Genomic DNA, 22,827 nt, shown 5'->3' on the forward strand with positions numbered 1-22,827 from the left:
CGGGTCACCGTCACCGGCGAGGCGGCCCAGTCCTCCCCTTGTAGGTCAGAGTGGAGCGGCCGCAGAGGGGCAGGGGCAGGTTGTGTCCTGGCCCCGGGGAACCTGGCCCCTCCTCCGGTCTGTTTTCAATTCAGTCCGTTCCTTGGCCCAGACTTATGACCTTTGCTGTGTGTGGCAACATCATCCATCACCTCGGCGCACGGCTTGCCGGAGTGAGGGGCGGTGGGGTTCACCCAGGGCGCTGTTGCCACCGCCTCCCCCGCAAGAGCCCTGCTCTGGGCGTTGGCCTGGGCTCGCGGGGGGCCAGTGCTGGGGGGGCGCGGCCAAGAGCGATACTGGCCGTCCCCAGCCCTGGCACCCAAGCGCCGGCCTTCGGGCCCGCACAGCCGGCCTGCCCGCTCCTCCCGCCCTCCCTCTCTCGGGCCCTTTGCTTAATTTCCTATTAACTGCTGATAAATCCAATTAAACCGCCGCTCTAATTAGGGACAGCTGCCGGCTCCGCGAGGCGGGGGGGGGAGAGTGCCCCCCGAATGTAGGGGGAGCACAGCAGCTCCCTCTGCTTCTCGGCACCCCCACACCAGCATCGCCGCCCAATGAGCCAGTAAATTGGTTTTGCTTCTGCGTTGTGGGGAGGCCCTCTGAGGATCCAGCGGCTCTGGTCTTGAGTCCCCCAGATGTCTTGATGGAGACACGCGGCCCGAGTCCTGGCGTCGCCAGCCTGGGACCTGCGACCACCCGCGCCGGCCTCCCTGGGCAGGCGTGGCCCGGGCGGGAAGGGGGCGACGGGCGTGTGTGGCGGTCGGGGGCTGCCGTGACCTGCTCCTCTGCCGGCCCAAAGGCGATTACGGGGCCGCCGCCCCCAGGCTCCCGGGCCAGTCAAGGGCGCGGGAGCGGGAGTTCCCCGCGCTTCCCCACCCCCACGGCGCCTCAGCCTTTGGCCAGGAAGGGGGGCGCGGCCGTCCGGGCCCTCCTCTTCCCCAGCCCAGCTGAGCCTCTGCCCTCCCCCCGCCGGCAGCAGATGGTGCCCGGGCTCCCGCTGCCAACCTTGCCAGGCGGTGCCAACCCCAGGCCTGGCAGACAGCGGGCAGAGGAGCATCTCCTGACTGGCGGGCCGGCCCTCCCCCATCCGCCATCGGGCTCCAGACCCTGCCGGCCCGACCCCAGGGACCACCCCAGGCCGCCTCCCGCTGCTTGGCTCCCACGTCCCCAAACTCCTCGTAGCCTTCAGCTCCCTTCCCTACACCTTCCCGCTCCTCGCCACCTGCCACCCTGACCGGGGCCGGCGCATTTGCATATTTGCATATGCAAACAACAACATTTGCATACGGCGCGCCGCGGGGGGGGTCTCCGCGTGAGCCGCTCTGCCGGCCGCCCCGCGCCCTCGCACCCGGTACCTGTCGTGAAGGGCTGGGGCGGGGGCCGCGCGGGAGGGGTGAGGCCCCCCGGCCTCGCTCGCTCGGCTCCCGGAGGACTCGAGGAAGTGTTGCCATGGAGACGGCACGCACCCCGCCCCCTCCCCGGCCCAGGGTCTCCGGCGCGGAGTCTCAGGTTCGCTCCTCCCGCGCCCCCTCCCCCGCCCGGGCCTCCGCTCTCCAACCGAGATCGTGCATCGCCCCCTGGCGGCGCAGCTCGGCACTGAGCCGCCTCCGAGACGGAAGGGCGCTCCCCGCCGCCAGGTGCCGCGGCCGCCGGGGCGCGGGCTGGGGACTCCAGGCGGGGCCCCCTTCGCGGACGGCACCTGTACCCCCACCTGCCACCGGCCTCAGCCCCGGGGGAAGGCAGTGTACCCGACGGTGGTGAGGGGACACAGCTGGGGGGGACCCGCCGCCGCCTCGTAGGCCCTCTCCTCGGCCCCCAGTTAAAGAATTAATTTTGCTAACTTTTTTCAGAACTTTAATACATTCGCAATATTCGACAGTTCGCCTCCCACAGCCCCGGGCGCCTCCGGGTAGCGACGCGGTCTTCCTTTTCCAGCTCTCACGGGCTGGGCCGGGAGGTCGCAGGGGAGGCTGCTCCGCGTCCCCGGCATCCCCGCCCGAGGCCGTCCCTTCCCGGGAGCCCCGTCACGCTCTGCGGGCCCTCCCGCCCCTCCCGCCCCCAGCACGGCTGCTGTCGCCCCTTCCTCCCCAACCTCCCCTGGGCCCGCCCAGAGTGGGGCCTGGGTATCTCCCGGCCGCAGCGCCCGCGCGCCTAAATCTCCTCCAGGAAGTCGGTGGGGAACAGCCCCACCTTGCGGCCGGTGTAGACCTTGACGTAGCCGCCGGCTTCATCTCCTTTCTGGACCACGATCTGAATGAAGGATTAAAGGTTTAGGGAGAGGAATCAATGGAAAAGGTAGAAGCGGGAGAGCAGTGGTGCCTGGATTTATGGAGGCCTATCCTAGCCCCATGAAGGGGTTAAGATCTGTAAGGAGTGTGGTTTGCCGAGGAACCCTGGGGCCTGGGATTGGACTGCGGCACCAGGGCTACCTGGTTCCTTCCTTCCTTCCTTCCTTCCTTCCTTCCTTCCTTCCTTCCTTCCTTCCTTCCTTCCTTCCTTCCTTCCTTCCTTCCTTCCTTCCCTCCCTTTCTTTCTTTCTTTCTTTCTTTCTTTCTTTCTTTCTTTCTTTCTTTCTTTCGAGAGAGCATGAGCACAAGCATGGGGAGGGACAGAGGGACAAGCTGACTCCCCACTGAGCGGAGAGCCCATTGGAGCTCTGTCCCCAGACCCTGAGATCAGGACGCCAGCCAAAGTCAGATGCTTAACTGACAGAGCCACCCAGGTGCCCCTATCTTTATTTTAAAGAGAGAGCACAGCAGGAGGAGCAGGGGGAGAGGGAGAATCTCTTGGTGACTCCACCCTAAGTGCCCAGTCCATGCAGGGCTCAATCTTCCCACCCTGAGGGGAAACCGGGAGTTGGTTGCTGAACCCACTGCGCCCCCCAGGTGCCCCTACCTGGTCCTTCTTGAGAGTGATCTGCCCTATTTCACGGTTTCCCACGAAGGATCTGGTCACTCGGTGCACACGCTCTCCAGCCCGGACCCGAATGATGAAGTTTGGAGGAAAAAATCCAACCTTCTCCCCTATTTTCCCCTAGAGGAGATGGCAGGGAGAATCAGTCTCTCGGTCTCAGATTCTAAAGTCAACCAATGTCCCACCCTAGCCTCAGCCAGTTCTCTTACCCGCCACCACTCCTCATTGGAATCATCAATGACTGTGATCTTCTCTCCAGGCCTGGGAGAGGAAGGGAGAGGCCTCTGAGATTCAGGGGGCTTACTTACCTATCTGGCCCAGGTCCAGCCCCAACAGGCTCCAAGCCCTGAGTGCCCCCTTTTCCTTTCCCATAGGGAGCCAGGCTCTCCCTCTCCACTCCCAGTATACCCCCGTCCCAGTCCTAAGGCCTCTCACGGGAAATCCAGATCGTCCTTCTCCAGGGCTTTGAATCGATAGAGAGCCACAAAGTAGTGAGACTGCTGGAAGCCAGGCTGCTTGTGCTGGGGGTGAAAGGAGGTGATGAGTCTCTGGGCTCCTCTGTCCCACATTGAGGGTCAGGAGTCCAAGGCAAGGACATTCTCCAGGCACACTACATTACAACTCTCTTCCAGCTCCCTGAACTAAGAGGAATCTGTTGTGTGCATGAGTGTGGTGTGTGTGTGTATGTGTGTGTGTGTGGTGGAAAAAGCAGGTTAAGGGTGATGGGAACCCATGGAGTAAGTGTGAGCTTTTGCTGAGGCCCAGGTGGTATCGACCTGGGTTGGGGAGAGGATTGGGGTCCATGCAGGGAGAGAGGAGTCTCACTTTGTCATCAGGTGTCTTCTTTTCAGCCTTCTTATCCCCTTCAGGGTTTCCTGGGGTGGGAAACACCGACAAACTGTCTCTAGCTTCTGGAAGGTAGTCCTCATTCTTTTACTCTTCTGTTGCAGAGCCACTTTTATCTCCAAACCTGGCATACCCTTTGGCCCTCCATTCCCTGTACCAGAGCAGAGCCCCTGATCCTACTCCATTTATAGGGATGGAGGTGGGTGACACTCACCATCCTGGGGTTTGCCTTCCTCTGGTCTGGCAGGCTCTGGCTCCTCTTCCATCACGGCTGCTAGAGGCTGGAGGGGGTACAAGAGTTAGGAAGATGCTCTCCTGGGAACCCATGCTTGCCCTGGCTCTCCAGCCAGGCCAGCCAACTATAGAATAATAGGATCTCAGGATTGGAAGGAGCCTTGGAGGAAATACCCAGTTCAACCACCAGCTTAATGCCTGAGCTTCCTGTAAAACATCCTGGCAGGTGGACCATCCACATTGTGCTTGAATGCAGCTAATGACAGGAGCTCACTACCTTACAAAGTAAGCTCATGCAATTTGAGGGCAATTCCCTAAATTTAACCTATTCAGTCTCCCTGTAACGTTTAGTCATCAGTCCTGATTTGGCCTCTGGAGCAACAGCGAACATAGTCCCTTTAAATCATCCCCTCCTCCATGATGCCGATTCTAGGATTTTTACTATGTCTGCTCTTAAAAATACTCCAGTGTGTAAGAGAAAAATGGGCAGCATGGTTTTTATAATTCCCTTAAGAGAATAGAACCTGAGTGTGCTTGCCTTTCTGAAAGCAGTCAAATCACATTGCTAGGGCCTTGTAAGTCTTAGTTCATTCTACAGAAATCGCTAATTTGTACCCAACTTCCATAACAACTACTCAGAAGCCAATTCTTCCAGTTTTTGTACAGTTGATTTCTTTGATCCTAGAGCAGACATGTTCATTTTCCTTACAAAACTTCAAATTCTTGGTTTTGAGCTTTTCTTCTAGTCTCAAAATATTTGAATATACTATTCAGTGTATAAGTTTCCCCTCCTAGGTTTCCCACAGACTTAAGGGATAATACTATTTATACATTCATTTGCATCAATGAGAAAAATCTCTGTAGATGAAGACTGAGGACCAACTCATGTTATAAGGTATCAGAAATCTCCCTTTAGCTAGGCACTCTCTAAAGGACCTGGATTCTTTGGGCATAGTCATTCATCCAATTTTAGGACTCCAACTAACTGTTATCCACATCAGTCCATCCTGGCTTTCCAGAAAGATATAAGGATATGCTAACAAATTCTTTGCCAAACTGAATGCAAGTCTATGGCATCACCAATCTAGTAACCCTATTACGAAAGGAAATGAAGTTGCTTTTGGCTGCTAGCCTAATGCTTCAGTTTCCTCATCTATAGGATAAGTGAGTAAGTTCAGATGATATTCATGGACCCTTCATGGCTCTAGAATTGATTGCTTGGCATGACAGGTTTGCTTCCCCAAATCCAAAAGCATGGCTCTTGCCTCTGTTGTCTAGCAATGCCAGGAGCCTGGGGACCTAACCTTCAGTAGGTTATGGTGCTTAATCTGACAATTCCAGAAGGGAGTTTCTAGAGAAAACACATGCTATGGCAGGAATTCTCAACCCAAGGCTCTCTAAAATTGCATGCAAAAATTTGTTGGGTTATGTGCAATTTTAGGGGAAGAGAATCCCTAGCTTCTGTCAGCTTTCTAGAGAGGAGACAGGACCTGCTCTGTGGAATCTCTTGGAGGGACCTCAAGAGGAAGGTATGGTACTCACATTTTTCTTATCTGCCTGTCCCTTCTTCCGTTCCTTGTTTGCCATGATCACCCCAGTGCGCAAGGTTTCAAACACAGGATCATTGTGATTGGCTGCAGCTAGTGGGAATGGGAGAAGAAAGAAGCTATTACTGGGGAAGCAGAGAAAGACTTGAAGGAAAGAGAGACCTTCTAAGTAAGGGAGAGGTGGTATTAAGTAGATGGATACGTGTGTGTGTGTGTATGTGTGTGTGTGTGTGTGTGTGTGTGTGTGTGTAGGATTAGGGTGGGGTCAGCTGGGCATATCTAGGTCATCAATCTATAAAGAGCTATAAAAACATCACTGGGAATGTAATGTGATGGAGAAAAATACTTACCAGCACTCCTTCCAGGCAGAGCATTATATGATGTTGGAAAGACAACTTTGCTAATAAGTTGCTTGGGAGTTGGGGAATGCTCACAATCACTATTCTCCTTTTAAGGAGAGTGGTCCTTTAACTGCTGGCTTTTGTTCTGCTGAGTGGCATGTGCAAGCTGGAGTGCTGCCACCATGGGTTCTTCTTTTTTCCACCCATGCTCCTCATAAAGATCAGCCTCTCCTCCAAATAAATGTTGAGTAAAATTGTCAACGAATATGTTTGTAAGGGTTGCCAAATTATGAATCTGCCCAGGATGCCCAAAGCTCTTGGTCTAGCCCTGAGACTGGTATTACTCTGTCACAAGGATGAGGACAGTCAAGAATCCTTGTTCTTGCTTAGAAATAGTTTTACATATGAAGAGCCCAGAGTTTGAAGCTAGGCAGATGAAGGTTTCAGTCTTGGCTTTGTCTCCTGCTAGTGGTGTGGAGCCCTCGCTAAATCTTATCTTCCCTCAGCTATAAAACAGGAATATGGACTCTGTATTCAAGACGGTAGGTTGAGCAAGAACCATGGGAAATAGAATCTTTCTGTTTCAGAATTTGGCTTCCAGATTTAGAGGTGGTGCTGGAACCATCTCTAGGCTTGCCCTTTCCCTCGGGTCCCACATGGAGCACTTACAGAGATCTTTGACACAAGCGTACTGCTGGTTGCTGTAGAGTGGGGAGCTATAGGCCCGGTGGAAACCAGGGGGCTGTAGGGTGAGATGGGAGAAAGCATTAGAGACAGCAAGCTATGGCTCAGAACCCCATCTCTCCCATGACTAAACCCCTTCTTGGGGTAAGAGATGGGCTGAGAAAGAAAAAGCAGGGAAATGGATGTGATGACTTGGGAGGGACGGAGGGACTGAAAGGGGGGAGCTGGCAACACGTCCCCTCCCTTCCTTCTCGCTCCCCAGAGCCTACTCACGATCTTGCCGAAGCATCTCTGCATCTCCACATAGGACTGACAGTGCTCGTGGATGTTAGTTTTGCAGTTCTTACAGCGAAGCCCAAATTTGTTGTTGACTTGGGAAAAGCAAGAACATTTGGGTCAAGTTCTCCATTGCCCCTTCCTTTTTGTACCAGTGCTGCTACTCTAGCTCTCAGGTCCTTTTGGTCTAGGACCACACTCTCGGGTTTTTGTTTTTGTTTTTTTTTTAATATTTATTTATTCATGAGAGACAGAGAGAGACAGAGACAGAGAGACAGAGACAGAGAGGGAGAGGGAGAGGGAGAAGCAGGCTCCATGTAGTAAGCCTGCTGTGGGACTCAATCTGGAGACTCCAGGATCATGCCTGAGCCAAAGGCAGACAGATGCTCAACTGCTAAGCCACCCAGGGGGTCCCACACTCTCTTTCTAATGGTGTTTTTTTATTTTATTTATTTTATTTTATTTTATTTTATTTTATTTTATTTTATTTTATTTTATTTTATTTTATTTTATTTTATTTTATTGGTGTTGATTTTTTAAAGATTACTTTTTTATTTGACAGAGAGAGAGAGAGCACGCACGCAAGAGAGGGAGGAGCAGAGGGAGAGGGACTCTCCCCCTCAAGACCCTGAGATCATGATCGGAGCTGAAATCAAGAGTTGGACGCTTAGCTTAGCCGGCTGAGCCAGGGCTGAGCCACCCCTGAGCCACCCAGGCACCTCTCTGCTAGCGTTTTCTTAAAGCTGCCTCTTGCTCCAGTCTGCCTGCTATACAAATGCGCTTCTCCTGAGCCCATTCCCCCACCTCCTGCCTTCAACATCACACTCTCTCCACTTCCCTTCGTGACTCACGCACAATCATCCGGGCACAGACATCACAGAACTTGGGCTTCTTGAAGAAATGATCTTTGAATTTGTGAGGCTTATCATTGACAAGCTTAGGAGGTTCTGGGGGTGGCTCTTCCTCCTCTTCTTCCTCCTCTTCCTCATAGATGTAGTAGATGGGCCCACCCCCAGCTCCCACTGCCTCCCCATTGGCCTGGGGCTCTGGGGGAAGCTCCATCTCCTTTGTCCCGGGAGACTCCTTCCTGAATAACTGCTTCAGCCGCTGTAGCTGAGGGAGGAAGGGGATGGGGGAAGGGAGGAAACCCAAAGTTAAAAGATCTGTCATGCTCTCCAGAGCAGGTAAGGCTGACTACTAACTACACATTTTTCAGTGTGGGCAAGGGGCACACCCCAGGATTAGGAGGTATTGGGGGATGCAGGTGCTGGCTAGCATTCTGACAACAGATGAGTCACATACAAGTGAGATGAATTCAAGCATTCTTGAAGGGCTGCAGTGGCTTCCGAGCTCCCCATACCCGGTGGTCACAGGCCCAGACTCACCCCACTTTGCCGAGTCTCTGCTGGGAAGGAGGGCTTAGGGGACTCCAGCACCTCCTTTTCTGTCATCCTGCAAGAGGTTGGACCCCACTATGAAATCTAATCCCTGACTGTTGTTCTTCCTGTCCTAATTCCTGTCCTTCACTATAGGGTGGTTCTTGAAAGGGAGATTTTAGGAGAAATTTGGTTAAACAGAAATCCTTTTACATAGGCTTATCGACAGATTCCATGGAGGTCCAGGGAAAAGCACAGCAGACTGAAGAACTTCCCAACCAGCTCCTGATACCCATCCTTCCCCACTGAGGGGCAACCCAAGTATGGCTTAGAGATTTTCCTGGTTTCTCCTGGGAATTTGTGGGCAAGAGGGATGTGACACACACCTTCCCAGATCCCTTTTCTTCAAGAGGTTTAATGTGTCCAGAAGCATGCTTGGAGGGATGGGCTGGGAACATCTGTTCACCCATACCCCTTTCTTGAGTCCCGGGGGCCCAGGGCCTAGTTCCCAGCCTGCCTGTCCTCAGCTATTTTAAGTTTTCAGAGTAATATGAGCCTTTCTTTCCCTTACTACTCCATTCCCTTGACCCCACCTCCACCCCACCCTCCAATCCTAGCTCTTGTCCTGGAATAATAATTTCACTCCTAAAACCCCAACTACTCACAAGCAAGAGAGAAACGAAGACATTGAATAGGCTACAGATTGGGGAAGCTGCAGGGAGCAGTTCTGACAATGGACAGAGGACGAAGAGGCAACTTACGTTTGGGATTCCCTAATTCAGCCCACAGTCTGTGGAGGGAAGAGGGAGCCCCTGGGGTCTTGATGGTGGTGCTGGGGGAGGACTGGTCCTCTTCCTTGGGGGCTAAGCCCCCCCAGTACCCTCTGTACTCACACCGGCTACCCAGACGTTATTTGTAGACCTCCTAGTCTCTCGCCTTGGTGTCAGAGCTGAAATGACAGGGCTGGAGGAAAGTGGACAGCTGAGCGACACAGCTGACACAGAGAAATTGGACACGGGGAGGTCTGGGCTGGGCTGGACCCTAACTCCTCCCATCCCCCAGAGCTGCTATGCCCTGGTTTTTTTAATCTATGGTGTACAGGTCAGTTCTGGCTAAATTCAAGAAGGGACAGTGTCTGTTCATGTTGCATACTTCATTTAGGTGATTTTGGATGACTGAAGATAAAGATGAAATTGTAAACAGTTTTCCCCAAGGTCCAAATACATCTCCAATTCTACCTTCCCTGGACCTACTTTAGAAACTAGCTTTTGATTTTTCAGCCATTGGCTTCTTGTGGCCATGTGTTTTTACACCCTCAAGCACTCATCTAGCTTCAAACCTTTAGGAAGGAAAGAATTTGAATTCTCAGAGGTTTCCTATCAGCCAGACTAGACTGCATCCTTATCCATGGGTGGTGGTAGGGGTACCCTGCTCCATCCTGAAAGGTAGTGAGGAACATGCATAGTACTGCTTTATTCCCTCCAGTGCCCCAGGAACATCTTCCCTCCATTCTAAAATCTTGTCCTCAGGGTGAAGGGAAATCTAAGAACTACTGAAAAAATCCAGGCTGGGACTTCCATCTGAGGGGCTCTGGGGGATTGCGGGTCTGATGGTCAGGTAGGTAGAGATGGTCTTGTTCACACTGGACAGAAGGCAATAGCTACGACACAGGGCGGGTTTTATCTTCAGTAAGTAAAGTCTGCCTCCCCATGAGGACTGTAAACTTTTGGAGATAGGATAGCTGAGCCCCACACTTCGAAATCATTTTGATTCCCTGATTCCATCTCCCTCATCTGATGCCCCAGTATATGAACTTATGGGTCAATGAGATATCTGGCATCTTATCTCGCAGGGATGCAGCCTTCTCCTACTCTGGGCTGTGACATGGCTGAAAGAGAAGATACTCCCATCTTGGAGGACAGCCATTTGGATGTGGTCATGTAGTGCTGCTTTATCCCTTGTATCTGTAAGAAGTAAAGGATTATGTTGGAGGCTGGGTCAGACAAGCCTCAGAGGAGCCTGGCTAGAGATACTGCTACCCACACCCAAGAGATTTCCAGGGTAATGTGCTTTGTCATTTCTGTCACTGCTCTTTTTTCTTTCTTTAAGGGGTGGGTGAGATCGAGCAGGGCCTGCAGGATGGCTCTTAATGGCTTTGGTCTGACAGGCTGCACAACAACAGGGCTAGCTTTGAGAAGCCTCAGCGAGAGGAAAAGCTCCGTCCATACGGGGTGGGTAATGTCTGCTTTTCACCTTTCTTCAGTTGCATAGGACAGGGACTGCTGAGTATGCCTGGATAATATGGGATCTCGGCACTGCAAGTTCAACTGACATAGCTTTTATTGTAAGAAACATCCACTTCTGTTCTACCATGCAGAACCCAATGGCTTTTGTATTAAAGAAGGACCCAAGTCCTCCATCCCTGAAGAGTTTTCAGAAGATCAGATTCTGGACACATATAAGGCCACCATCTCAACCCAGTTCTGGACCTCGCTCACCCCTCCCCAGCTCAGCCACAAGGGACCCTAAAGGAGTATCACAGAATTAACAAAATGGAAGGAACCTCAGAGGTAGGCCAGTAGGTCAGTCCAAGTCTCTTATTTTACTAATAAGGACTCAGAGGTCTGGAGTTGAGAAGTGATGTGTCTGATGAAACCACACTTGGAGAGTTAGGAAAGGCCAGAACAAAGGTCCCATTAGAGACCCAGCCATCTGTCAGAACATTATGTACAAGGACGCCGGTGGGATGCACGGAACAGTGTTAGGAAGGTATGTGTGCATAGGCTAGGGAAAGCCATCCTACGTGAAACCCTTCCAATAGCTGTGGGATTGTACCTACCCAGGACCTCCAACCCCCACCCACACCAGGGCAGCAACAGAGAAACAGGGACTGATGTCCAGTGACAGATTTTTTTTTATATTTAAAAACAAAATCAACCTCCCCCCAAATAACCCCCCAAACAAACAAAAAATCAGATTAAATAAAATTTACAGTGAATATACCCAGCAAACATCTGTATGTGCAATTAAATACTGTCTGTTACTGCGGCACAAACCTCAAACAAACAATATACAAGTGTTCTGGGAGGTGGGGGGGAGGCCCAAGTATTAACTCTTTGGGGTTTGGGGAGACAAGATGGGGGAAGTGAGAGAAAGGGGAAATCAATTTTGCTTTTCTTAATTCTGTCCATATAAATATATTCATAAAGACCAGAAATGAAAAGGGAGCTTGGGATGGTAAGGGGATTGAATAGGGGAGTGTGTGATCCTCCCAATTCTATCTGACCAAAAATATGAAAAAAATTAATTTCATGGTGGGAGAAGAGATAAAAAATGACAGAAGAGGATAGGAAGGAGAGGGAAGCAAGGGGGGGCCAACCAGGGAAAACGAGGGGACCCATGGCAGGGGGGCGAGAAGGAGTCCAGTGCCAGTGTGTCTGTTCCGTCTTCATCCCCACTGTCTCAGGCTCCAGTTCAGTGTCTGTCACCTTCCTTTCTGCCTCTGTCCATGGTCTGTCAGGATCCCTAGATCCCCTCCACCCTGCCTCCACCCCTACTGTGCCGGACCCTTCCCCTCCTCCGTTTATTGGGAGCTGGCTCGCTCCAGGATCCTCAGGTCATAGTTCTTTTTGGCCACTCGAAGTTTGAAGCGACTCACAGAGTTGTTGAGGCGAAGGGAGGCATTCTGGGCAGCCAGGGGGCTGGGAAACACAGCCACGATGGTGTACAAGGCAGCGAGGTCCGCGTGGCGGCCGTTCTCAGCAGTCCCACTGTTGTCCCCCCCGCCCCCGCCAGGCAGCCCCTGAGCATCCTTGAGCCATTGAATCTTGGCGCCGGACATGGCGAGCTGAGTGAAGAGTTTGTCCGCCTCAGTCCGAGTGATGCCCTCAGGGAGATCTGTTACCTCCAGCACCCGGCCCAGTACTGGAAGGGGAGGAGAGATGCCACGGTTATGAGAGGGAACTGTATGAAGGCCCAGCAAGTGGCCAGCAGAGAGGTCTGCAGAGCTGACCCAAGTCTATAGATGGCGTCCTCAAAAACTTGGCCTCACCCACTTAGCCCATCCCTCCTTCCCTAAATCATCCCAATACCCCACCATCGAGGCAGCTAAGAGAAGTCAAGAAATCTTTTTCTTCTCTTATACCAAGAAGAAACTGGGGATCAGAATCCCAGATTTCTTCAGATCTGGAGACCTACACCTCAGTTCTTGCACCAAGTCAGTAGCCCAATCTGAAATATATCCCACAGTCGTCTCCTTGCCAGAGGCTGGCCCAAAGGGATCCTACTTCCTTATCATCTAGGGAAGTCCATTTCCCTGTCTTTCCTTGTTTAGCAAACCACTCCAAGTAGGGGGTAATCTGAGAGATCTTGTATGCCTAGTGGGGAAGGCCTGCAGGGGGATTATTCCCTCATATTCTCTTCTCGAGCTTCTCCTAAAGGACTAGGAGAACTTGGAACTACCAAGGCAGACATTCTAGATTAGGGTCAGGAACACTCCTACAAGACTCTTTTGTTAACAGGCTCAGCATCTCCCACCATTGTTATACTCAACTTTTATCATCACCTTTCCCAGGACCTGAAATGGCTTAATAAGGAGGACTGAGACACTTTAATTCTTCGGTTTCTCCTTGCTCTTGAGTACAAAAGGGTCTTCTTCCTTCCTTCCTTCCCTTCCTTCCCTTCTTTCCCTCCTTTCTTTTTCTTTTTAGAGATTTTATTTATTTATTTGAGAGTGAGGGAGAGAGAGAGAGCGCGCGCACAAGCAAGGGGAAGCAGCAGGCAGAGGGAGAGGGAGAAGCAGACTCCTCCCTGAGCAGGTACCTGGATATGACCTGCACTGAAGGTAGATGCTTAACTGACTGAGCCACCCAGGAACCCCAAGAGTCCTATTTCTACTCTCCACCCTTAAGCTGGCTCTTCTCACTTGTCCTGGGCTGGTAATGCAGGCTGGAGAAGTGAGCACCTTCACTCACCAACATCTGTTGTCCCCAGGTCAGTGGAGGCAGATTTGAGTGCTTGTCTCTTGCTCCGGTTTCCATGCTTCAATCCACTCTGTCCCTTCAACATTTGAAAGATAACTCTCATCCTAGGTAAACAACACTGAATGCGCGCATCCCTAATGTCTGTCTGAGAGATTAAGGAGCAGCATCCACCCTTGAAGACCTTGCCCCATCAGGCAGGCATGGTGGCCAGAGTGGCCCCTGAGAAACCGAGTCCTTCCCCTCTTGGCACTGGGGTCAGATGGGAAGAGTGAGTCTGAGTCTGAGAGAGGGGTAAGGCCCCTTCCACTTTGTTTACTCTCACTGTGCCATCTCCCCTGTCCACCCCACTGGTTGAGGTGGATGGCTCCGAGATAGGGGCCTGATGAGAAGACGGATCTGATGGCCCTCAGGCTGATGGAAGACACCCTTACCTGGTGTACCGTGTAAGTTGACTGGCCATGGAGCAAGGGAGGGCAAATAGACAGATTGTACTGTAATGGCTGGCCCAAGAGGGAGTAGCGCCCATCACCTAGGAAGGAAGAGCAGATGGTTTTCTGGGAGTTAGAATTTCATGATATGACTTTTATGAGACTTCAGGGGACTTTGGAGATAGATGACAACAATGCATACTTTTTCTATGTTAGGAGTGCCCATGTGACTGACTAAAGAGTTTTCTCTTTTCCTAAACCCCTTGGCTCTCAGCTCTATCTCAGACAAATGGGGCTTTTACTTCCCTTACCCTTGAAGAAGGAAGGCCTCTGTCCACTGCAGATGAAAGGCCCTGTGGGAAACCTACAGATTCTTATGAATGTTTTTCATTTCTTCCTTTGCTTGCTTGCTTCCTTCCTTCAAGTAGTCTCTATGCCCAACATGGAGCTTGAGCTCCAAGCCTGAGATCAAGAGTCACAGACATGCTATACTGACTGAGGGCAAGCCCCATACCATTAATTTCTTATATAGACTCTCTGCCCCAAATGCAGGGCTCAAGTTTCTGACTCCTGTTGCGTGGCAATCCAGTGAGTGGATAAGAGTACATACAGGCTTGGAGCCAAACTGCATAGGTTCAAATCCTGGCTCTGTTACTGGAGGTGAGAGATTGGGTATGTTTTCCCTTCATCAGTGTTGCTGAGAAGGTTGAATAAATACAAGACACGCAAAGCACATATAGAGCACTGTAAGGGTTACTTTATTATTGATAAGTGTTAGATTTCAAAGCTCTTTAAAGTTTTTAAACCATGTTCTCATCTGATTTTTAATACTGCATGTGACAGCCAAGACAGAAACAGATATATTAGGTCTTTACAGATTTTATAGATTAGGAAATTGAGTTCTGGTTCCAAGTCGAAGTAACATGCTCAACACCACAAAGCTAGTTAGTGGCAGAACATGAACTTGAACCCAACTCCAGTGTTCTCTCTTCTAAAACCACAGTTTCTGACACAGCCACATATTCTCAGCCCTCAGACTCAGTACTGATGAGTTCAACTCTTGGATTTGTTAGAAAGTTCACTGAGTTTCTTCTCTGGGCTCACAGTCACCTATCTTACTTGGTAGTAAGTACTAAATATGTAAAGGAGGTCTGCAGTCAGCTGACTATGGGTGGCACTAAAGAGGGGCAAGTGTGCTTGGCCTAAACAGGGATATAAAGAGATGGCTCCCAGAGTTGGATGACCAGCCACACCAGTTTTCCTGCCTGTTGCTACCATCTAGATCTTCCCACTTGGGAATGGACTGCAAAGGGTGAATTTGGTAGCAGCCAGCCCTAATCTAACCCCTTACCCTGTGCTGGACCCCCAGGCCGGGGGAACTGTGTGAGGACAGGAAGGGGACTGAGTCCTGTGCAGACACTGCTGAGGCTGGTGACAGGAGAGGGTGCTGGAGACTGGGTAGGAGATGTGACGGGGCTGCTGCTCATTTGAGTGTTGGCCTGTGGGAGAGAGGAGCACGCATCATACACACCAAAAACGATTCTCTGGATGTTCCTATGGCTTGGCTTAGAATTCACCTTGCTCAGAACACTTCCCTTGCAGAACTCTGTCAAAGTCAGATTGTTCCTTCCAACAGCCCCCTTAGTCCCTACTTAATCTGTATTAATTAATTAATTTAAAAGATTTATTTATTTATTTTTAAAGATTTTATTTATTTATTCATTCATGAGAGAGAGAGAGAGAGAGAGAGAGAGAGAGAGAGAGAGAGAGAGGCGCAGAGACACAGGCAGAGGGAGAAGCAGGCTCCATGCAGGGACTTGGGACTTGATCCTAGGTCTCCAGGATCACACCCTGGGCTGAAGGTGGCGCTAAACCACTGAGCCACCAGGGCTGCCCAAGATTTATTTTAAAGAGAGAGAGTATGCATGGGGAGGAGTTGGGTCGGGGTGGAGCAGAAGGAGGAGCAGAGGGAGGGGGAGAGGAGGAAAGAATCTCAAGCAGACTCCTCACTGAGTTCAGAGCCCCATGTGGGGTTCGACCTCATGAACCTGAGATCATGACCTGAGTGGAAATCAAGGGTCAGATGAGCCACCTAGGTGCCCCAATTTGTATTAATTTAACAGCCACTTTTTGACACAGTGTTTAAGTATTCTCTTGGCATTTTCAAGTGTGTGTTCCTTAGATTTTGGGTTCCTTGAAAAAAGATGCTCTCTTCTATTTCTTATGATTCTCCCTGAAGAGTGCCCAGGGAAAGACACATAGAAGAGGCTGTTCGGTCAATGGCAAAGATGATTCCCTGAGAAGAATCTGGTCTTCTCCTTGCTAAGACAACGCTGGGTTGCAGGACTCACCTGGGGGCTACTGTCAGGATTGTATAGGTCTCCAGGTTTCTGCCCACGCTGGTCCATGCTGTAATATTTACAGTGACTCCACTGGACCATGGATGGGTTCTGGGGGGGCTGGGGTCCATTAGGGACATTCAGCTGCATGACCACCACGCCTGGTCCAGAAGGTGACACTCCTGAGTGGCAGGAAGAAAGGGGTTAGTTGTGAATTCAAACTATATTTTGACCTTCCAACTAACCCTGAGTGTGAAAACCAGTAAGCAAACCTACCCGCTAGCCTCAGGGTCACTTAAACTGTGTCCTGCCAAGAATCTGAGATAGTTGCTGATTTAGTTTCTTACTCCCCTCTCCTCAAACCAGTGAAAGTTTGAGACAATGCTCCCCTGGCCTTTACCTGGCGAGGAGTACTTTGGTATGCTTGGCAGAAAACTACTCCATTTTGTCAAAATCGGGTATTACCAAATGCTCGGGTCAGATTGCTTAAAAGTCTGGGCATGGTACACGTCCCAGTCTGGGGCTTGGGCCAGGGCTGCAGGCACGTGCAGGCTTTTCTGGTAATGACTGGTCAGAGATCACTGATCTCTGGTTGCTCTGGAGAAGACTCATGCACACAGGTTCCCTAAGCCAGGCCAGGAAGCACTTGGATTGGGAATGGCACAGAGCTGTATGTCACTTTCAGGAAATGACAAATAATTGGAGGTGCTAAGGCACAGGGTTTATGTAGCGTAAGTGGGAGATGAGATATGTTTATTCATTTATTCAACATTTATTGAACATTTACTATGTGCCAGTTCCTCCTATGCTGGGCACTGTGTGTACAACAAACAAAAGTGGTCCTTGCCCCTATGGGATGGACAGTCTATCAGGAAGTCACATATTAAGCAAACAGCTGATGTCAGAGTTTGAACCACATTCTAGTAAGCATCTTAATCCCGCAGGTGTTCAGAGAGCTAACTCAAGTGGCTGATGTAAAATGGCTGAAGGAAGGGAGGGACCAGAGGGAGGAAGATAAATTAGAAAGCCACCGAAAAAGAACGAGGAGGTTCTGAATTAGAGCAGTGACTAGGGGAATGGAGTGGAGGGTCAGACTCTTGAGTTTTCGCTGACAGGTTCAGGTGACTGACTGGAAGTGATCCTGAGGTTTTAGCACAGACAACCATGGGTAGCCTTACCCTCCCACAATCTGGGGGAAGCAAAGAGTTCAGTGTGGAAGAACATTAAACCCTGAATCTTCCTCATGGTGAAAAGCAAGGTAAGGGATCATGGAGAAGTGGACTGAATGACAGTCCCTGCTGGGAGGGATGGGCAGGAGCTCTGCTTCCCCACAGGGGACTGTCCAGCCTGAGAGTTTGCTCTTGACCTCTCAGGCTGTATTTCTGTTGGGGACAGGCTGAGTTCATGTGTGTGTGGTGGGAGAGGACGGGACTGGGGGTGGCTAGCTTGAAAACCTGCTGCAATGCTGCCGTTTTCATGGCTCAGTGCTCTGAGGTTGCCACTGCTGTCGCCGTCACATTGCTTCCTGTGATGGGAAATGTTGCAGCCTCTGCCCTGGGCACCAGTCATGCTGGGAAGTGACTATGATTGCTTTTCTCAGGTAGCATCGGTCAAAGGCAAGGAAAAGAAGCGGCGGGAGGCCGGAGAGAGCAGCTCAGGAGACACAGCATCTGTCGTACCCTGTTCTCCAGTCAATTTGTGGCCCCCACCCTCTGGGTTCATCTAATCAGAGAGCACAAATACTCAGAGCGACAGGCTCGCCTCTCCCCATCCTCTGCCACAGGGGACGGGGTATTCATCAGCGTGGCTTGTAGAAGGGCCACCAGGAAATCGAATAGTTGTGGAGTGTCATTCATTTAACAACTCCCCCCTTACTATAGTTGCTCTGGGCATTTTCTTTCCCCATCCTAAGAGCCCCACCTGCTCCAACATCCTCCACCAACAAAATTGCAATTGACCTTATTCAAACACCTCATTGCTACCTGAGGGGGCCAACGCAAAAATAATCAAATCTACAGCTTTCTAGAAGGCAGCTCATAATCTGAGCCTAGTGCCTCAGGCCAGGAAAGAGTAGGGGGGGACATGTGAGTGTGTAGGGTGTGGGCATAAGCAAGGCAGTGGAAGCTCTTTCTAATACCAACATGAGCCATAAGGAGCTATTAGAGGGCTTAAGGGGAGGGGGAATGACAACAAAGTCCTCATATTATTTTCTCTAATCTTGACAAAAACAAAGCCAGGGTTTTCAGTCCCAGCCTTAGTCCTCCCCACACTGAGCCCTCCCCCACTGGCCTGGAGCATTGTTCCTTCACTCAGCCGGGACACAGAGCACTACGCTGATGAGCTGATTTTTATGCTTCTCTTCCTCAAGCCAAAAGCAGGTGGCATCCGTTAACAGCTGAACTGTCGCTACTTCTTAATGGACGTGGCAATAAAAAATAAAGGGGGGGAAAGGAAAGAAAGAAAGAAAGAAAGAAAGAAAGAAAGAGAGAGAGAGAGAGAGAGAGAGAGAGAGAGGGAGGGAGGGAGGGAGGGAGGGAGGGAGGGAGGGAGGAAGGAAGGAAGGAAGGAAGGAAGGAAGGAAGGAAGGAAGGAAGGAGAGAAAAACCACCCCAGTGACAGCACTTTCACATAATCAGTTTGGGGGAAGGAGCCTGGGTTGAAGTGGGAAGGGGGAGAGGGGGGCTGAATAAGGAAATCAATTTCAGCCTGAAAGCTCTGAAAGGAGAGGGGATGTGTGAATGGCTTTTTAAGTGGCATCATTAAACCTGGGCAGAAAGGTCGATTGGGCAGAGCAAACCGCATAAATACAAACAGATGACATTTATGTCTAGCAGAATTGGTTTTTGTTTAGTTTTTTTTTTTTTTTTTAAATCACTGAGGTAGAAGACTGATAAGGCTTCTTCCTTACCACCAGGAATCAAATCTATGGAAAGGAACGTCCAGAGAAAGAATATCCACAGGCATCTTTCTCATATTAGAACAGGATACAATCCAACAGTATCTTAGTGTTTTTCCCCTTTTTTGGTGAAGGAGAGGAATATCTTCAGGGATTGGGAGAGAAAAGAGTTACTTTCAGCTTTGGAATCCCCTCAGCTACAAAATGAGCCAGTAAGTATGTGAGAGGCTATTTCTGTATATACCTCACTCTGGCCATGGTGCTGTGTCACTGTGAGTTGGGAGTCTGTGTATATGTATCCCAGCCATTTCAGGTCTGTGTGCATCCTCCCCAAAAAGCACCTTTGGAGAAACCTCAAGGGACCTATGGGCCATCATCTTAGTGGGAAGAAAAGTGTTTCCTGACGAGATAGTGCTGTCTAATATCACAGTGGAGGAATTAAGGTCCAGGCCTGGGGGTAAACTGGACAACTACAAAAATGTATTAATAAGCCAGAACAGTTGTTCCAGGAACAGCCAATCTTAATCCCTGCCTTTATTTTTGGAAAAGTGACCATGTTGCTACATGGGAGAAGGGCGGGTGACTGTCCTCTGAAGGTGACATAGCAGTCCTTGTGGGCTATGCTGGCTTTCTATCTTCCCATCTTCCCAGTAAAGGGTAAACTGGAAAGGAAGGAAGAAGCAGCACTTCTTTTCTTCCAGCTCCTCTTATATTTCCATAAGCTGAGATTGAAGAGTTTTGAAATCAATGATAAGGTGAATATGGTCTCTTAGATGACATGGGTGGAACAGAGGGTTCCATCACCTAGGAAGAGTACAAGGGATCAGTCAGAGAGGCCTGGAATCAATCAGGGCAGCCTGGAATAAAGGACATGTAACAAGAAATTCCAAAGAAGTAAGGGAACCAGATGATGAAGAGGGCTTCTTCCATTTCTGTTGATTTGGGAAGAGCACAGATGACCTCCTTCCAATACCAGCCCAGACTTCTAGTGCTGCCAACTTTCAGAATAACAGCTGTTCCAGTTTGCTTAACCTAGCACTAAGTCCAGAGTAGATAGTAAAAAAATTCTTCTTACTTGCTTTGTTTCTGATTCAAAGAATTTGTATTTGAAGATGAAGAGATACCACCCCAGAAACCCAGTACATATACTGATACCACTAAGGATTCATATAAAAATTCACATACAAGTATACCCATATGCACATGCACACAGTTGTTTTAACAAACAAGAGAAAATGCCCTGCAGTAGCAAGCACCACCAGAGGCTACAGCGGTTCTTGGAGCTGGCTTCTACAATTTCCATATCCCGCTGGGAATTTCAGGTCAAGTGCCCCTGGCGGACACTAGGAGAAACAACTAGAGAAACCAGTAATGTAATAAAGGGTAAAAGGCTATTGAATTTAAAACCTCAGCCTATGAGAGAACCATGTTCGATCTGAAAGAAGGCAGAAGTCATTATTCCTTGAAGGTAACTGATCATGTCTTATGAGCGAGACTAATTCTGGAATCCACTCTACAGCATCTAACATGGATGGTGCAAAAACTCTTAGGTGAAAATCTTATTTCTAAAATGGAAAACTGTCAAAATACTTCCCTCTCACCAGAAGAGGGCACTCTGATATTCCCACAATGGACTAGTGGGGATGGTTGGAGGCTGCATTAAGCCATGTCTCCCCTTCCCCCACCCGAGAATCCCTGAAGTTGCTTTAGCTGCAGTGTAATGCTGTGTCAAGGTGGGGGAAAAGGGCAACAAACAAGGGTACCTGTACTTGGGATGTTGGGAGAATTACTGGCAAAGGCAGAAAATGAGAGGCTGCATGGCACCAGCCTATTCACCTAACAGTTGCCCCTTCCAAGAAGGCCTTTAGCTATTGAACATGATATCCATTTATTTTCCACTGGAGGGAAAGGAATAGAGTACAGAGACTTGTTGAAAGTGTGATATTGAGCATGTAGCATGGGTTATGAAAAGGCAAAAGACCCAAGTTCAAGGTCTAGGATCATGACCTCAGGCAAGTCATTTATCCTCTTTGAGTCTTAAATCTTGTCTTCATAGAATTGTGGTTGAGAATTAGAATGACACAATGTATGTGAGCACATAAGAAAAACTGCCAAACAAATCTAAAATATGACTTAAAAAGCATTTTATCAAAAAAAAAAAAAAAGCATTTTATCAGTCTGCCTTACACTCCCAACAGAAAAGTAAAGCTGTCTATAGGAAAAATGAGGGCAGGAGACAGAAGTAAGCACTTTGTGTCTCAAAGGCATGGGAGTAGTGACTGTAATACTGGATTCAGGGAGGAAAAAAAAAAGCAAAAAAACAAAGAAAGAAAACAAAGAACCCAATGAAGGATGCTTCCCAGGAATGGAGATAGGACAACCAGCCTCACCTCTCAACAGGTCAACCTCAGCACCTCTGGAAAACACCATCAGGACTGGTCTTTCCTTGTGGCAGCCTTATAGCTGGGGACAGAGCCAATCCCTGAACTAACTCTCTTGTTGTTCCCAGCTCTAGAGCACAAGTCTTCCAGCAGTGTTTGTGCATGCCGGTACCCAAGACCTCCCAAGTCCTCTTACCTGAGTACTGCTGTGGCATCTGTGGTGGGCTGCAGGGAGAGGGAGACTGAGGCATCTGGTACTGCTCAGAGCCAGGAGGTTGCAGAAACCCCACGGAAGGGCTGGGGGATGAAGAGAGTAGTGTTAAAGTAGCAGAGGGAGGAGCACAGCTCCTGGCAAACAGCTGCTGCTTCCCAGGCCTCCCCTGTGGGAAGCAGAGGCAGCAGCCAGTCATTCCCAGACCAATTTGCCATGCAATTTCTAAAATCACTCATCAGTTCAAAGTTAATTATATATATTTGTACTTGATCATCTTTCAATTAGAAAGCTGCTAATCAGTGCTACAGATGGAATGTTAGTGACACATGCTCTTTCCAACAGTGTGGAAACACCAGACACATACACGTGCACACATGCATATACACACACACACTCTCTGAGAAACACAAAGTGCCAGAAACAGACACACAGTGCTAGAAAGAGATGGGTAAAAAGAACTAAGGAAGGCAGCCTGGGTGGCTCAGCGGTTTAGCCCGCCTTCAGCCCAGGGTGTGATCCTGGAGACCCAGGAAGAGTCCCCCGTCAGGCTCCCTGCATGGAGCCTGCTTCTCCCTCTGCCTGTGTCTCTGCACCTGTGTGTGTGTGTGTGTGTGTGTGTGTGTCTCATGAATAAATAAATAAAATCTTAAAAAAAAAAGAACTAAGGAGGTGTCTGATTCAGGATATTTATGCAATGGCAAACAGCGTTACCTAAAGACAAAGGGTGAACACCCCCCAATACTCAAGATAACAGGGAGAAATACACACAAAAAGAAGTAAACACAGACATTGAGAGAAACACACAGAAATACATACAAGTAGGCCCAGACCTGACTTCCAGTTCCAGCTCTAATTCTAACTAGCTGGTTGACTTTGAGTAAATTTCTTAATCTCCCTAGTTGGAATTTTCTCATTTGTAAAAGAAGGGAGAAAAATGAAACAAGGGGAGTAGACTAAATATTTCTAAGGTGGCTTCTACCTCTAAAATTCTATCAGCTACTACCTATACTAAGATATATATAGAAATAGACATATAGAAATAGACCATCTGAGATTCATCCATGAATATAAAGTACACAGAAAAAATTACATATATATACTCCAAACTTCTTTTAATGATGAACAGTCTCTATCTCATAGTTCTAAATCCCACTGATAAAAAAAAAATGGGGGACATCATACAGCCTCTGTCTCTGAAGCAGGAATTTTTTTTTTGTTGAGCTCTTATTTAAATGTCAACACACCAAGGAGAAAAGAAGAATGACCTCCTTCATATTCTACCTGCTTTAGGGCACCACTGGAATCTTTACCCCTGCCTTTCTTTTCTTAGG

The 22,827-nt window shown here is 49.5% G+C and overlaps 2 protein-coding genes across 26 annotated transcripts in view; both read right to left on the minus strand.

The window, feature by feature from the left end:
• Positions 1-2,111: 2,111 nt before the first annotated feature.
• STAC3 (SH3 and cysteine rich domain 3) lies at positions 2,112-11,063 on the minus strand. 3 transcript variants are annotated; one of them, XM_055328361.1, is made up of 12 exons: positions 9,018-11,063; positions 8,266-8,332; positions 7,732-7,993; positions 6,878-6,975; positions 6,590-6,662; positions 5,575-5,672; positions 4,013-4,079; positions 3,778-3,827; positions 3,388-3,473; positions 3,162-3,213; positions 2,935-3,072; positions 2,112-2,289 (listed from the first exon to the last, which is right to left on the minus strand). In XM_055328361.1, the coding sequence occupies exons 2-12, from the start codon at positions 8,329-8,331 to the stop codon at positions 2,191-2,193; spliced, it is 1,089 nt and encodes a 362-aa protein (XP_055184336.1). In that variant the 5' UTR covers position 8,332; positions 9,018-11,063; the 3' UTR covers positions 2,112-2,190. The 3 variants fall into 3 exon arrangements, with proteins under 3 accessions (XP_055184336.1, XP_055184338.1, XP_055184337.1); XM_055328363.1 differs by lacking the exons at positions 7,732-7,993; positions 8,266-8,332 and having other exon boundaries at positions 9,018-9,159; XM_055328362.1 differs by lacking the exons at positions 6,590-6,662; positions 6,878-6,975; positions 7,732-7,993; positions 8,266-8,332; positions 9,018-11,063 and adding an exon at positions 5,930-6,579.
• Positions 11,064-11,152: 89 nt separating this feature from the next.
• The window catches only part of R3HDM2 (R3H domain containing 2), a 163,113-nt gene continuing 151,438 nt past the window's right edge, over positions 11,153-22,827 (minus strand). For 22 of the 23 annotated variants that reach the window (XM_055328356.1, XM_055328354.1, XM_055328352.1 and 19 more), the window contains 6 exons: positions 21,479-21,579; positions 16,018-16,187; positions 15,018-15,165; positions 13,670-13,767; positions 13,230-13,314; positions 11,153-12,180 (listed from right to left, as the gene is read on the minus strand). In XM_055328356.1, the coding sequence (XP_055184331.1) occupies positions 11,840-12,180; positions 13,230-13,314; positions 13,670-13,767; positions 15,018-15,165; positions 16,018-16,187; positions 21,479-21,579 (943 nt within the window). In that variant the 3' untranslated portion in view covers positions 11,153-11,839. The remainder of the gene's footprint in view (positions 12,181-13,229; positions 13,315-13,669; positions 13,768-15,017; positions 15,166-16,017; positions 16,188-21,478; positions 21,580-22,827) is intronic. The other variant, XM_055328335.1, reaches the window with a different exon arrangement.

The sequence above is a fragment of the Nyctereutes procyonoides genome, unplaced genomic scaffold, assembly GCF_905146905.1.
Source record: "Nyctereutes procyonoides isolate TBG_1078 unplaced genomic scaffold, NYPRO_anot_genome, whole genome shotgun sequence".
Classification (NCBI taxonomy): domain Eukaryota; kingdom Metazoa; phylum Chordata; class Mammalia; order Carnivora; family Canidae; genus Nyctereutes; species Nyctereutes procyonoides.

Bases quoted from the DNA above. Each gene is read 5' to 3' on its own strand.
- STAC3 (XM_055328361.1), bottom strand. From the start codon at position 8,331: ATGACAGAAAAGGAGGTGCTGGAGTCCCCTAAGCCCTCCTTCCCAGCA. The intron at 3,073-3,161 runs GTAAGAGAACTG...CATCTCCTCTAG, and splicing joins CCAATGAGGAGTGGTGGCGG to GGGAAAATAGGGGAGAAGGT. The intron at 2,290-2,934 runs GTAGGGGCACCT...TCCTTCATTCAG, and splicing joins TCACTCTCAAGAAGGACCAG to ATCGTGGTCCAGAAAGGAGA.